Source organism: Prosopis cineraria, unplaced genomic scaffold (genome assembly GCF_029017545.1).
Source record: "Prosopis cineraria cultivar Desert tree isolate PC_DT_omini unplaced genomic scaffold, ASM2901754v1 PC10, whole genome shotgun sequence".
NCBI lineage: Eukaryota > Viridiplantae > Streptophyta > Magnoliopsida > Fabales > Fabaceae > Prosopis > Prosopis cineraria.
Window position 1 is genome coordinate 12,623,211 of NW_026555341.1, and position 17,334 is coordinate 12,640,544.

Below are 17,334 nucleotides of genomic sequence, written 5' to 3' on the forward strand. Positions count from 1 at the left end.
AATAAGCTGAATCAAATGGCTCTAAATTTTATAAATAATTTTTTTATAAAATAAATTATATTTCAATATTAATTGATAATTAGATTTTGGAAAACAAAAAAATTGAATTCTAAATTCAATTTAAATAGTTAAAAATAGGAATTCCAATCACAATGAGTTACATTTAAAGTTTATATATTTTATTTCTAATTTAAATTTATGAAATTATAATTATTTAAATCACTATTGAAGCTTATTTTTTTAAAAATTTAATCAAATCTAATTATCATTAATTTATAACTGTTATTTTCACACTTAATTTTACTAAAGTGCGGGGTTTTAATCATTTAATATTATATTCGCATAAAAAAAAAAGTGATTTGTAAATATCAACTATCAACACAGAGATCGATGCGGGTCGGACCTGGTTACTAATCTACCCGTGAAAAGCGGCACTGCCTTTTTCTCTCCTTAAAATCGACGACCTGGGCGGCTTCGTTGTGCACTTTCACTTTCGCGTTCAGATCTCCTCTTCCATTTTGATTTGGCAACAGTGTCTCCACATCGGCAGTATCAGGTGAGTTTCAGACTTTGATTTCTTGCTGACGCATTTTTGGTTCACACTTATTCGCCTGCAAGCTTCACAAATTGCCTTCTTCATATTATTTTTTTTGTTTCTCACTCCGTGCTCTTCATCGCCGAGGTCATTAACTTTTTCTCCTTTCAGGTCTTGATATGCTACGTCACTGTTTTTACCGTTCAAATTCCAATTTTAAATAATTTGGTTTTTAGTCGCTCTGTTGCTTTAGAATTGTTTGATTTCTGGTATCACAGTTCGTATACGAATTCGTTAATCTATGCTCAAGTTATGAGACGAATTTCGCGTACCAAATGTTTTTCTGTGGTTTTTTCCCCAAAGAACAAAAGTGATTCTTTAATAAGTTCGGTGGAACGGGGCAAAAAACTGTGGAGTTTGGATTCTCGATAATCATGTTGCTTTCCTAGTTACCTAGAAACATGAAAACTTTTGGCCCCATTGGCTAGTTGGGAGGTTGAGTACGAGTTCACTCCATCAATCTCGATTTTGTTTTTCTTCTTTTGTGATTTTATCATGATATCAAGAGGAGAACAAGTCCATTAGGCGCTGGATTTTTGAGACGCCTTAAGCGAGAGAATAGTGATGTTAGAAAGGCCACACGTCCGAGTGAAGCAAGGTCCTAAAGTAACCGATGAGTATAGTATGGCTATGGTTAACCTATATCATCAGCTTCTTTGTTTAGCCGATCATGTGTGATATAGTGTAGGCTGAGGTCCCTAACAGTTTTGATTTTTTGTGTTTGTTTACTACAACGGCCCAAATAATCATCTTATTCTCTTAAATCTCTAATGCTAGAAGCTAGATTGAGGTCCTAGCGTGGGAGTTGGGACGTTGGGTTTTGTGATTTTTTATTTTATTTTGTTATTATTTTTAGTATACTTTAGGGCAGGCTTATTAGTTGACAGCTTTGTTGCTTTTAAGCACAGAAGTAGAACACCTAAGGCACCCCTGAAACAAGTACAATAGATAAAGTTTTGGCACTCACGTTACTGCAACTGATTGAAAGCGGTGCCTCTCATGTTATAGAGGTATTAGTCATAGATACGACTCACCTTCATGCCTCAGTTGCTTAGGCCAGTGCCTTTGACATCAATGTCCATAATAATGACTAAAGTTGGATTTTCATTAGACTGAACTTGTGAGGAAGAAAACAGACCAAGCAAGTATTATAACTATAATGAGGCATGGGTGCTTCCAAAAGGAGTTATGTCAATGTTTAACACATATGCGACATAGCACAACACGACACCCCAAAATGCACAAGGATTTCTATTTGTCCTGTATGTGTCGAAGTCCCACATTTCTTATGGTTTTAGTCTCTATGCGTCATTACCAGTATATATTAGGAAGACATTATTGGGTTTCCATAATTGCTTCTGTCAGTCTTTGCGCTCCTTTTGGTCCTATTTATAGGAAACACTTTTAACCTAATCATATAGATTTAAAAAGTGGTTAGAATTAGGTGATGGTCTTGCTTTTTTCAGAAATTATCACAACATTTTAAATTACCTTTAATTAAAGGTATTAAATGGTGTGTGGGGGCTTTCTTTTCCACACATAAATTCAAAAATCCAACTTCCAAAGAAGAGTATATTTGGAAACGAAATTCATAAATGCTTCATCAACATTTTTGTAATTGGGATTTATTAAGGACCGTGAAAAACATGTCTTAAATTAGGACTGGATGAACTATCATTTTTCTCGGCCAAGGGGACGGAGTTCCTAATCTTGGATTCAAGTATCCTATATCATATGGAACCTGATGCTCATGACAGCTGCATTGAAAAAAATAATTGAAATTTTTTCTTGATGTCTAAGTTCATTAGTTTGTGGATTATGTTGGCGTGAATGTAATATTTATGGGTGGATAATGTTGCTAGATGCTATAAGGTCTCCTAGCTTCCATCTTGCTTCATTTGACAATGTGGATGGGGTTATGTTGCAACTTGAAGGGGAATTTCTTTAAACTTCGTTGATTACTTTCACTTGCTTGACTTCCATGATAATGACTTCTTGTTCTTAGAATTAGATGCATGACAATAGGGAGTATGGGATGAAAAAGAGGCAATATTATAAGCTTAACCATTTGATCAATGATGCATTCAATGATTTAGAAAGTCAAGCAAATCATGAAAGGAAAGCAAGTTAGAAATGATCAAATTAGTTTAAAGAAATTGCTCTTTTTGATTAATTTTCCTCCACTTCCAAAGGTTGTGCGTCCCCCTGTTTTCTTTTGTTTTTTTTAATTGATTTTGGTTTTTTTAGGTTGAAAAATATGGCAGAAGCAAAACCAGGGTTGAGGAAGCCAGTCTTCACCAAGGTTGACCAACTTCGCCCGGGCACAAGTGGGCACACTTTAACTGTGAAGGTGGTTAGCACTAAGATGGTGCTACAAAAGGGTCGTCCTGATGGTCCTCAACCTCGTCAGATGCGAATTGCTGAATGTTTGGTGGGTGATGAGACAGGAATGATCATATTCACTGCAAGAAATGACCAAGGTATAGATAACATTGTATTAATTTTTTGGTCCTGCCTATTGAAGTCTTCCTTACTGCAGCGTGTTATTGCAATGCTGCTTATTTTATTTATTGGAATTTATCTGGAGGAAGGAAGGAGCCTTCTTTTATTTTAGATTGATGACTTATGTTTTCTTGCTAAAAGTATTTTTTGTAGGCATAGTCTGCAGATTTTAATTTGATATCTAATGTTCATTATTATAAAGTAATTTGTTGTTAATAAAGTGTAATCCATACACATTTTTATGATATTCTTGTACCGACTAGGTACTTCAATTATTCCAGTGGTCTGTATTGCTGGAAGAGCGAATCATTATAAATTGCATGATTTGAATCCTAAATTGTGTGATTTCAGCAACGCTAGTGATTAGTGGGTTTAGCCATGGTTGTCTAGATCTATATGATCGAATGATCCTACAATTCCAATCAAACCTACGAATTATGATCCTAATGTTATGAAAATTTTAGTCCTTATAGAATCTCAAAAAGATCCCAATATTAGTGTAGATCATAAGATCTTGGACTTCATAGTTGTACTAAGCCGGTGATATTTGGAATTTTGGCCTCTTTTTTTTTTTGTTTGCTAGGCTTCAATCATTTTAGGTCATTTGGGATCAAAAGATATAATTGGTCAAACGCTAGTGAAGTTAATGGCATCCAAAGGCATGCCTAATGCACCAAGTCAACGTGCCAGTTGGGATCCTTGCTTCTTCATGACTCAGTCAAGGCACCTTCTACTAGATGCTTTCCCCTGGCACCTTTTTGAGGCAAGGAAGTTGCTTGCTGTGGGAATTTGAATGAAACCTCTCGCTGTTTTTTTCCCTTTTCCCTGGTCAATTCTCCTTTCAATTGTTTTCCACTTGTATGTCCAGAAAGAGCCAATAATGGATTTCTGACTTTAAGCTGATCCACCATTTTCTATTTGTTCTATATCATTCATTGCAATGATTATGTTTTAGGGTTCCACCGGTAAGACAAAGGAAATAGATAAGAAGGGGGGTAACTTGGTTAATTAAATTTTTTGGCAATAGTCAAATTGTGATATTGATGAAGTCCTACATGGGGAGCCGCAAGAAAGTTTGGACTCCATCAGGTGCTTTTCATTTTTGGGTAATAATAATCCATCATTTTACATTTTACTTTTTTGGTTACTTGGTTGACATATGAAATTTGATTTTTATTTATCTCTTTATTCTTTTATTTGTCTTCAAATAAAATCAGCAGCAAGCAGTGTTTTTAGATCAAACTGCCTGGTTGGTTTGGCGGGTTCGGCCTGTCGCCTGGAGGGGTAACAGTCTGGATTGGACCATGAAACTGTCATGGGTGCTCATGGGCTCAAACTAGCAATGCAGGAAAGAACTATTAAACTGGTACTGGTATGCAATAAGTCAATGACCAGCCGGGTCTCATTTTGGGCATAGATTTAGGATCTGGTGCCTTTTGAACACATCTGAATAAGTAACCCAAATTGTTCAAAGTTGTTTCTTTCCCCTTCAATAGGGAATTTCACTCCAAGACTTATGATGTGGGTTTATTTTCCCCCTTTTGTGGGCATGTGCGTGTGTTTTCTTTTTTCTTTTTAATGAAGATGGAGTAGTGCATAAAATGATTGTGGAAAACCTTTTGGTGAGATATGGGCATGGGTTAAAAGCTACAGAACAAAAGAGAAAGCAATAAACAGTAGTTGTAAAGTCAAAACTACCTTGTTTCCAATTGGCTAAGTCGGGCCTGGGCTAGCCTTGAATGATAAATGACAAAATCTTTTGAAATGTTGACCCTATCCAAGCAAGCCCAATATTTACATCCTATAAGATAACACAATAGATGACTACTAATCATCAATGATGTCCTACTTATTATTAATCATCATAAATGTCCTTGACCATCAACAGTGGTTCATATAATGAGAATTTTATAATACATGTACATGATCATGTTTAAATTGTAAATTTGTTTGATTCAACAAAGCCATGCACTCGTAATTTTTAAATGTTGATTTGCAAAGGAGAAATCCTCTTGATAAATTGCATGTTTCATTGTTGCTCTTGTTCAGTGGACACGATGAAAGAAGGTTCAACTGTTACCCTGCGCAATGCTAAAATTGACATGTACAGAGGATCCATGAGGCTTGCTGTGGACAAGTGGGGCCGTGTTGAAGTCGCAGAGCCTGCAAGCTTCACCGTTAAGGAGGATAACAACTTATCCTTGATCGAATATGAACTGGTGAATGTTGTTGTGGAGTGAAATTTCAATTTCTACTGTCTTCCAATGAGAATAAAACAAATCGAGCACAGTAATCTACTTCTGTCCATGGGACATCTGTTCATGCTTATGGAAAATTCTCCTTAGGAAAAGAGATTTGGGAAACTGGTTGTACTGAGATGCTTCATACTGCTGCAGCTGCGTGGATCGATCCTTATGTTGAACCACTGAAACAGGTTAACATCAGTTAGTGGAACAAAATAAGGGCTTCCAGATCTTATCTTTTGTTTTAGTGTCTATTAGTATTTATTTTGGATTCTGTGTATTTTCATTTCTAGATACCTTGAATCATATGTATCAGAACTTAATTTATGGAAGGTCAGTGTCTATACTTAATATGATCCTTTTTTCTGACGCAATATTTTCCCATTTATCTGCTGCCTGCCACATCACTTCGCTTCCTCAATGCAAGTGGGAGTTCCTCAAAGAGCACGCATCAGAATGGGTATAGTGGCACTTACCTAAATCTTTTTCCCCCATTTCGTTTTTTCTGTATATATACAAAGGCTTTGGTTGTTGATGGAGCATAATAGTATCGTGCAATTTATGTAGCCAACTTTTTTTTTAGTGAGATAAGGTTTGTTTATTGTTGTGATAATCGTATCTAATATGGATGGAGTTAGTTGAGATTTGATTTTGCAACTGCATCTTCATTTGGAATTAGTAGATGAATGCTTACAAATGGGTAGATCATCCTCGATGTCGCAAGAACAACAGATTCAAAACAAGCATTTGGCTATGACATTTAGTACAGAATAAAGCTTTAATCAGATAAACAGAATTATGGTACTTAAAGGGTTAGTTGATCCGTAAATCTTGTGTCACTCAACTGATTCACAAACTTGTCCAATAAAAAATGCTTGTTAAAAAACATCATGTGCATATGGTGCATGACAGACAGGTTGTTGCCCAATGTCCTGAACCAATGATTCATCTTGAGACATTCCTACCAGTGGAACTCAATGTAACCACTGATTCACACAAGAACATGAGCCCCTTTATGGTAGGTTAGGGTACAGGGTTCAATGTTTCACTCTGCTAAGGCCTATCAATTTGAACTCCGTTTACCTAAACTAGTGCGAGCTGAGTGACAAAAATGAGTGATGTTTATGGCTCATGAATAATGATATTTAAGAACTTTCTAAGAATATTAGTTATTATTAAGGACTCTAAAATTATGAAATTTCAAAAAAAGATATAGTTTTTATTTGCAATTAATTTTTTTCATTGAATTTCTTTTGTACGGTCATCTTCCATGTTTCAGTACACATTTTCAAAGTTTGTGCTCTTCATATACTTATGTTTCAATTTTTTGGTAGTTACTTTAGATGTTTCCAATACTTGTTTTCCATGTTTTCAGTACTAAAAATAATTATTTTAATTCTCTTCATAATTAAAATCATGGAAAATGAGTATTGAAAAAACTCGATCACAATTTTAATTTCCTACTAAGGATTTTGGTTTTTTTTCTTAAAATTTCATTGTTTTAGTATCCTTAATTGTAATTGTTACTTAAATATCATTTTCTCTCATTAGAATTTATGTTTTTTTTTTATATAAAGTTTAGGTGAGTTGGTTTCTAAGAGTTTATCAATGTCATGGCATTGCTCCAGGCATAAAGAACGTTATAAATGTATTTACAAATTACTCACTTACAAGGTCCTCCATTAATAGCGAGATTTGATCTCACATTTTATAGGTTATGAATCAAATTCTTATCAACTTGATTGGTAGATATATGTTGATAGGTCACGCAAAGTGTAATTATGCCTTGTTACCTTTGGTCCCTATAAATCATGACTTGGTGACCACCTCTATTGTAATCCTCCAAGTAAGAAAAAAAAGAAAAAAAGAAACAACCATTCAAGAGTAGCCATCCAAAACCCAAATGATTATTCCAAGTATAAGAAGGAAAATGTTTTTGAAAATGTTATCTTTGATCCATTATTATAAGATTTTTTATTATAGAAATCTCGTGCAACATTCAAAGATTAGGATCATCTAAAATTTAAAATCCTTGAAGTTGGCAAGGTTAATGCAAAATATCAGTATTCTAAATTTTTAACTTTCATCATATATGTAGGGATGAAATAAAATTGATTTGCAATGCAAAATATCAACTTTTGTTAGTGACCAAAATATCAACTTCGCCAACCTCAGAAATGGAACCTCAGGACCCAAATTAAACATGCAAAGCAATTAGTTGTCCTTGAGGGGTTTTGCTTCATACTTATCTTCAATGCAAACACATGATGAGAATGTTATAGGACATCTTTAGGTTGCCTAGCTGACTTGAATTTTTGTCAGCATTAACAATAATTGCTTGTTATTTATAGGCAGTGATGCGAGGAAAAATCACTTGATCATCACTTTAATTTTTTTTTAAATAATTGCGTAGCAAATACAAAAAGAAATAAATGGGGCCAACTGGCAGATAAGTAAGTTGTGATTAGAATATAAAGTAGAAGAATAATTAAACACAGGTTTTAAGGTTTTCAAACTTAATACATATATTTGATGACAATGACAATTTCTAGAAAGACAAGGATCCGGATTGAATGAATGCTACAAATCCTCTCTTCCAATGAATGTCCTACGCAGCACTATAGTTATCGTTGATTCAATCAAATGGGTTACTGCCAATGATGGTATGATATATATATATATATATATTAAAAAAATTCATAGCTCTACTATTTACTATGTCATGTGCCTTAATCTAATTATTCATATGGTTGCAATTGAAATACATTATCATCCTTTGAACCAATTAAAGCTTGCATGAATGGTAAAAGTTTTGATCACATAAACAAATAGTTAGTGGTTTGGATCATAGTTCTTTTGTATATAACAACTTAGTTGGGAGAAGTTCGTTGTTGGCCTTCAGTATTTTGGAGGAGATAATTTCTTCTCACAAGGAGTTTGCTCCTTGTGCTTACAAATAGGGGAAAAAAATTCAACCCTTCATTTCATTTATTTCAAAACAAGTGTGAATTTTCAAACGTTGGTAAAATCCTGTGACTTCAAGCCTTCAGTACAGATGGTCACGAGGTAAGAAGACTTGATACACCCACCTGTGCCCCCAACAAAAGTACCCAATGGCAAGTAATGCACCTTATTGTGCCTCGAACAAAGTATTTAAATTAAAAAAAAAAAAGAAAGAAAACTTGGTACGCTCATTGACTCCAGATTCAACAAACACTGACTGAGCCATCAGTGCTGTGTACCACACCTGCTTAGTTGTACTCTCTCTCTCACACACACACAAAGCATGAGTGGATTTTTGGAGGGTGAGTAGGTATAATTGGCCAAGACTTAGTCTTGGAATGGCCCTACTCATCATGAGTTCAATCCGAAGCTCTGCATTATCATCAATATTCATCACTCCCATTCGCTTTCAACTGTCCCAAAAGTACCACTCATAACAAAAATGACACTGCATGCTTTCAACAGACACTATTATTATGGATCACCATGAGAAGTGGGATATATATCTATAACAAAGAGAAAAATAATATTAATACTACTAATATATAAAATGTATTGATTTATAAATTTAGCGTGCTAAAGCCTAAATATGACGAGTGATCCACGTCATATGAGAGTTTGAGTTCAAATGGTAATGTCAGATTGAGAAGGTGGCGCCTCTTACATAATTATTAGCCCTACCAACTTTACGAGAATTGTGTATGTGTGTCATTATGCTCCTTTGGTCTTGAATGTATTCATATAATCTTCTTTATAAGTTATTTTTAATTAAAATAAATTTAAAGTAAACATATGGGGCCAAAAATGAAACATTACAAGAAACTGGGAGGCCAAAATTAATTTTTCACATATTTTACAAATGAAAATTAAAATATTTTCAAAGAAAATTTGTGTATGGGGGCCAACACCCTTGCATGTCCCCTTTATCCGTTCATGCTTTCAACATGTTTTAGCATAAATCTATAACTAAGAAAATATTAAAATTTATTAACTTTGTTTAAAAATTTAATAAATTTTTAACTTTATTTTTATTAAATATACATATTTTAAAAACACACTTTCTCTCACCAACATTTAATAAAAGGTAAATGAAAAAATTTGTAACAGACATTTAATAATGTGACTTTTAAATAAAATAAAAAAAATTATTTATTTACTTTATAAATAGGACTAGAGGGAATAGTTAGTTAAATAGTTGTTTTTATCTTAAATGTAAGATATCTCAATATTTCTTACTCCCTCTAAACCTTAACATGAGACAAATTTAATCAACTTTAGGCTTATTAAGAAATGGTCCTCATATGTAACTTTTAAATTTTACCATTCTTTACCATTAATAATAATAATAATAATAAATATTGTATGGGAATTCCAATCATGATAAATAAACAAGAGTGAAATTGAAAAATAAAATTAATTACTCTAATTTTGTTTTATACTAAAGAAAAAATCCCAAATTTTACGTTATATTAAGGATAGAGGAAGTATTTTGTACTTCAATCTACTTTGTCTCTTATATTTGTCATGTTTTCACTAAACTATTCCTATATGTTGTTGTGGTACTTTACAATGTTAGATATATGTATCTTGCTTATAAAATTAGGGGTATTTTCAGTGACCGATAACAAAAAAAAAAGAGCTAGTGGGGGCATAATTTATATTTAAAAAATATTTATTTTTATAAAATATTTATATAATTATAGTCAGGATAATTTTATATGAAATTTTTGTAAGGGGACAAGTGAATTTTTTGTTTTTAAATGACGGAGCAAATGAAATTTTTTAAGGGGTACATACAATTTCTTTTGGGTCTTGTTATGTAATATTTTCCTAATTTGTCCAACGTGCATCCGTCATTGGGGATTTTAGGAAATGAACACTTTCTTTTTTTAATAATTGACCAACTTAATTAATTTTCTTAATTTATGTGAATTTTGTTGATAACAGCTTAGTGTTTCGTATTAATATAACTTTTGGAGCCTTGTTCTGTTTGGTCGTTAGTATTTGTACGTATTATCCCATGATTATTTAATTAAAATTATTTTTAATTTTATCATTCGTTGCCGTACAATAGTGTCTGAGGTCACGATGACATTATCAGAGTGCAAATCTCTTTTGGAGAGAATTTTCAAAGACAAGTGGATTATAAGCATGATATTGAGATTTCACAATGTTGGCCACAAAAAAAAAAAAAAGATATTGAGATTTCAAGAGGAGTAATATATATATATAATATATTTATATGTACTTTGCAAAAAAAAACCGCATATTGAATTGATGATTTTGCTTTTTGCTGTTTGTCTTATTATATGTGTTCCATCCAACTCAAATGGCATCTTTAACTACCTACCTAGTTTTTTTTTTTTAATGTCAGTATATTAATTAATTTATTCATTTAATTAATTGTCACTCTTTGAGGGTTCTTTCATTTTTCTTTTATTTTTTTAAAGTTTTCCGGATAACAAATAAATTTCCATAAGCTTCGATTACAATATAATATATAAGGAGTGATGAGAATTTGGCGTGGGATTGTTGTTCAGAGTTTGATATTATTATATATTCTAATTGGAATAGTTAAAACCTAAAATATGTCTATAATTGGTGCGACAAGCTTGTGTGTTACGACTTATATATGACTCAAAGATTAACTAATCAGAACTTTATTGTTGTTTCTCTTTTTTCTTTCATTATTTTCCAATTTCATCATTAGCCTTCTCTATTGGTGGGATCGGGTTCATTCACTTTATATGATGGATATATATATGAAAATTTTATTTTCCACTCTTGATCATCATCAAAATTATATATATATATATATATATCTATATATATATTTTGTTTGTGTGTCGGTGGCCCCATTTATATACTTGCAGGACTAATGAACAAAAGATTCACAAGTAGTCAACAATAATAATATTTGTATGATCTTACCCTTAATATATAACTTGAGTATTTTAATTTGATGAAATAATCATTGATAAAATATGTCAGTAATATTTTTAGAATATTGCAAATGCTAATTCAATTGAGTAAGTGATTGGATGCCTTTTTAAACAAGTTGATCAGACTTTAATATTGAAATGTAACAAATTAAATAAAAAATTTTATAACACCTACTTAAGAATTAAATTAGTATTTAATAAAAAAATTATCAATTGGTCGTTGGGATAATTTTTTATTTTTATTTAACCACATGTATCTTCTTATCATATGCAATTCTATTTGAGACATGTTCCATCACTAAAAATTTTAATTCATCATGTTTTGAAGAATCGCTCCCTTCTATGAGAGCCAACCATGTTAGTTTGGGATCATTTAATTTTGATAGGAATTCTTAGATGTTCTTGTATGACAAAATGATACTCCCTTTGTTCAAAAATATAAGATATTTTTAATTAAATTTTACCCTTCAATAAAGTAATTACATACTTTTAAACTAACCCTATATTTTTATATTTACCCCTATTAAATAACCTACAACAAATATTAAGTCATTCATCAATAGGGACATTTAAAAAAAAAAGACGATGATTATATTTAAAAGACTAAAAATATTTTATATTTTTAAATATCTAATTCTTTAAAAAATATCTTATATTTTAAAAGAGGAGACTACCTTTACTATATTAAAAGAGCTTATAGTAATTAGTGGAGTCTTTCCAAATATATACTATTTGTAAAGAAGTCCCTTTATTTTGGAATAATTGGCCTTACATGATTTCTTTTTAGTCCAATATCCTTTTCCCAGCACAATAAGTTTCATAATTACATTTGGTGGAATCTTTGAAATCATCATTGTTGTTGAATCCTGCTTGCACTGTCAATTCTCTGACTTTATACTTTTTATCATATATTTCGAACCCTATTTGTACAACTTGCACAAGCAATAAGTAATTAACTTCATAAAATCCTCTTAATTTTTAGACGCATTATTCTATTGATGCTGCAATTGAAATTTCATTTTTTATGGGGTAAATTCCTCAAGGAATTTGATTATTTCTTTTAATGAATTGAAAATAATATCCTCTGAAGTCTATATTGGGCAACAGAAAATTAATTAAGATGACAAGATGGGTCTAATTTAGGAATAATAATCAATCAACTTTATGCCATTTGTCCTATATATTGCATCTAAATCAAATACTTGTTTTAACAAATACAAATGGTCGAGTCTTTGTGAAACACTATAATTATTTATTGCTGAATCTGTCTCTGCTTTTTCTTCGGATTATGAATTTAATTAATTTCGATCCTTCTTTTCTTTTTTATCCCTTCCATTAAGCATCTTTTACTATTACATTAATCTCAATTCATTTTCTTTTTCTAATGAAAAAAATAAGAAATACAATACGCCTTCCTAAATTTTAGTAAATACTCTTTCTGCTTCAAAATATTTTTGTCTTTGTAAAGGAACAAAATTCATTTAATAATATTTGGCATTATTTAATGATACATTTTTCTATTTTATACTTAGAGGAATTAAAGACTAAAATACTGTTGACACATATGGTATTTACAAAAATAAATTAGACAAATTTATTAATAAAAAACCATATTTTATTAATAATTACATGTTTTAATCAGTGTACAAAAAATTTAAAGAACAAATATTTTGAAAGGGATGAAGTAGCATTTTTTTTTTTTTAACATGAAGTTAGCAACAGACAACAAGGCAACAAAAATGTAAACAACAGAATTCATGAGCACGCATAAATTTAGACCAAATATAAAGAAAAATTAGTTTAAATGCCATCTTTTACATTAATCCTATGTCATGCATGCCAATGTAGTGTCAGAAAATAATATATATATATATATATAGAAACCAAAAGAAAAATTGGAATAAAAAAAGAAATCAAAAGAAAAGAATCTTGTTGTGGTCCAAGATTTTATCAAATCTCATGTGCAATTTGAGTTTTGAATTTTATTAACATGAGATTTTGAATAAGTTTGTGTTGATAACAGCATGTGTTTGGTAGTAATTAATATATATTTTGGAGCCATTTGGTGGTTAGTATGTGTACGTATTAACTAATGATCATTAAATTAAATAATTTTATTTTTAAATTCATTGGGTTACAGTTTCATATTAATTTATGTATCCGTTGCCATAAGATAAGGAAAAATAAAAATAAACAACAGAGCTTGAAGTCATTATAAGAGTCCAAAAGCATTTTAAATACACAAAAGAGAGAGAGAGGTAATTTTGATCTTTAAAGGATATTCTTGGAAACATGCTTTAATTACACCTAAAAACTTATATTTAGTGGAAAAAACAAATATGAAAATTGAGACCTATAATAAAACATAGAAGAAGTAATCAGGATGTCGTCCTATTAAAGAAAGACTCAACAGAAAAAAAAAAAAGTTCAATTTTAACAAAATTTAACTGAGTTATTATCTCATATATTTACAAGTTAGGATATGCCTTACAGCTAAAAAATAAGAGGTGCTTAGCAATTTCACCATGAAGAATATTGTCCCTTAAATTATAAACTAATATAATCAAATACTGTAGAACGTTAAAAGAGATCGGAAGTGGATCTAGGCATGATGATTGAAATTTATAATTATGGAGATTTTTCTTGGTGTAATTAGGATAATATATATATATATATATTCTGAGGAAAATTCATAAGATGGATAATAGTAAACGTATATTGAAATGATGATTTTGTATTTTTCCTGTTTGTCTGATTATATTCATTCCACCAAACTCATATGGTACCTTTAACTACCTTTTTTTTAGTACGATTTAACATGTTAAGATTTAATTTTATATAATTCATTATTAAGTATTGATACTCTTTGAGAGTTCTCTTATTTCTTAATCATTTTTCTGGATAACATTAGTACTTGTATTGATTATTAAAAAAATTAAAAAATTTCCATAAGCTCTTCGATCGATCACATTATTAAATAGAATAAGCAGTCATGTGAATTTCGCGTGAGACTGTTGTTCAGATATTAATATTATTATATTCAAATTAGAATAGTTAGAATATTTATATGATTGATGGGACAAGCCAGCGTCATATATGATATGACCAAGGAATGGCTCAAAGGTTAATTAATCAGAACTCATGGTTAAAAAAAATTTATCAGAACTTTTTTTTTTTTTTCCTTGTTTCCCTCTCTGTTTTTTTTTTAAATTTTTCTTTCATCATTTTCCAGTTTCATCATTAGGCTCCTTCTATTGATGGGATCGGATTCATTCACATTATATAATGGACATGCATGAAATGATCAAATCATTGTATTAAATCAAATAAAAAATTAGAATTGAACACCTGATCATGAAGAATCAAATCACTATTATATTTAATGAATAAAAATCACTATTTATTTAATAAAAAATAATCTGTTGGTCATTATGATAATTCAATTCTTAAATGAACTCTTAAATATTGTTATTGTTGTTGAAAACACATCTTAACCATGTGTATCAGTTATTTGAATCATATATTACTTGTTAATTAAGTAAGTTCATAACAAAGTGATACCTTTAATGTTAAAAGACCCTATAGATATAGTAATTAGTGGATCTTAATCTACAAATATAGTAAAAGAAACCCCTTTATTTTGAAATAATCAACTTTATACAAATTCTCTTTAGTCCAATATCCTTTTTCTCAGCACAATAAGTTCCATAATTACATTTGGTGAAATCTTTGGAAATCATCATCACTATTAATTAAATCCTCCTGGTTGAACTAGTTTTTCACTTTATACTTTAATTCCAACCCCTACTTGTACAACTTGCACAATTAATTACTCCCTCTAAATTATAATATAAGTTATTTCTTAAAAGTTTTGCTTAGTTTAATATATAGAACATTGGGTAAGTATTATATATATATATATATATATTACACCCTTACTTTATTAAGTAATTAATAAGAGTGTTTTAAATAAAATAAATGCTATATTTATTACATTTAAATTCACAATTGAAAAGATATGGAAACTTTTAGAAATCATGATTTTAACCAATCTTTTTTTAGAAGTATAAATTACTTAATAATAATTTATATTGTAATCCATTGGGAGTATTAATTTCTTTTGAAAAAACAAAATTAAACATTAATTAACTTCATAAAAATCCTCTTGATTTTGTGATCTCTCCCTCCCTCTCTCCCCCCACCCTCTCTCTATATATAGTGGTTTCAACTCTCAAGCTTTGTTTAAATTAATTTTTCAGATGCGTTATTCTCTTTGATGCTGCACTCAATTGGCATTTCATTTTTATGGGGTAAATTTCTGAAGGAATTCGATTCTTTCTTTTAATGAAAGCAATAATGCTCTCTAAAGTTACAATTAGAGGTATCTTTCTTTAACAAATGTTTTCTTAATTAGTCGTAATTCATACTTTTATTGCAATAGAAAATTAATTAAGATGGGCCATATATTCTTTAGGAAACGCCATTACTGCTAAATCTATCTGTTTGTTTTTATTATGAACTTTGGTACTCTTTTCTTGCCATTAATGTCTATTAAATTAACATCAATTTTTTTTTTCAATTTTAAAATTAGAAAGAAGGAAAACACCTACAAAGATACTTATTGGATACGCTTTACCATTATTGTGATCATACTTGACTACCTGATGATCAAATCAGTTGAATTCTTATTAATATGACTTTCCAATACCATAATAGTGTATTTTAGAGATATTCTTGGATGTACCGGTGCACCACGTCATCTACAATCCATTCAATAAAATTACATCAATTCAATCAAATAATATATTAAATGTCATTATTTTTAATAACTTTTTTTATAATAGAATGCATATTTAATTTTTTTATCTTTTTTTTCATTACTACTATTAATGTTAGAATTAATTTATTATTTTTATTAGATAAACTATAAATGATGTGGTGCATTGGGTCCCTCTAAAAATTTTTATATATTTTATCAATTTCCCTTCTTGGGATTATATACTTTGGTACTTTATTTTCCTTTTTTTGTCCCTTCCATTTGTCTTTCACATTAATTTCAAATCCTTTTCTTTCTTTCTTTCCTTCCTTTTTTTTTTTTCTAATAAAAGGACGTAACACCACTGAAATCTCTTACAAGCTAAGTCACAACATGGTGAACCTGAAATATAATTAACTCTAATAGAAAGACACGGATTAATCCCAAGTAATTCATACACAGTACTTGTCTAACTAATACACTAACAGCTAGAAAATATAGAAATGAAAACAAAAGAAGGTCGATGTGTGTGGTCCATATGTATGAAATCTCATGTGCAATTTAATCTTCATTTTAAACAATGGCGTGAAGGAAGCACATGAAATGTCACACTGCACAATCACTGAGTTTGCCAACATTGAAAAGTGTGTGAATCTGAAAAACATATATCACGCTTCTATTCTGACGATTCCTTAGGCCTCGTTTGGTATGATAGAAGAGTTTTTGATAGAATCGGAATCGGAATCGAAATCGAAATCACAATTGAATTGAGTTTTAAAAGTGTGTTTGATATGAAGATAGAATCATGATATAATTTTAATAAGTATATGTATTTAAAATATAAAAAATCAAAACACCCTTTATTTTATTTTTTTAATGAAAAATTTAACAATAAAAAAATAAAGAATGTACTTTTAAAGCTCAAAATACCTTTTATTTTATTTTTTTAATGACACATAAGCCAATTCCATGTTGAGTTGGTGGATTTCATGGTCTCTACAATGAAATTGGTTTCCATCAATTTTGATGGAATCAGATTCCTTCAAGAAAGCAATTCTGATATACCAAATAAGCCAACTGAAGAATTTCACGTCCAATTCCATTTCCCTTTTCACAATTCTGATGTACCAAACATGGCCTTACTCTTTTTTCTTTCTTTCTTTCTTTCTTTCTTCCCTTTTTCTTTATCTGATATCTCTGCAACTTTCTCATCTTTTTACATGATTTCACTATATTTGTATGCGAATAAAATGAAGCTTCTCAGTGAGAGATAACTGTGAGTCAAATATGATA

The 17,334-nt window shown here is 30.4% G+C and overlaps 1 protein-coding gene across 1 annotated transcript; it reads left to right on the forward strand.

Moving 5' to 3' along the window:
* The first annotated feature begins 466 nt into the window (after window positions 1-466).
* On the forward strand, window positions 467-5,691 carry LOC129322939 (uncharacterized protein At4g28440-like). Its single transcript, XM_054969407.1, has 3 exons — window positions 467-556; window positions 2,843-3,075; window positions 5,147-5,691. Exons 2-3 carry the CDS (start codon window positions 2,853-2,855, stop codon window positions 5,335-5,337), a joined length of 414 nt encoding a protein of 137 aa, XP_054825382.1. The 5' UTR covers window positions 467-556; window positions 2,843-2,852; the 3' UTR covers window positions 5,338-5,691.
* The last annotated feature ends 11,643 nt before the right edge of the window (window positions 5,692-17,334 follow it).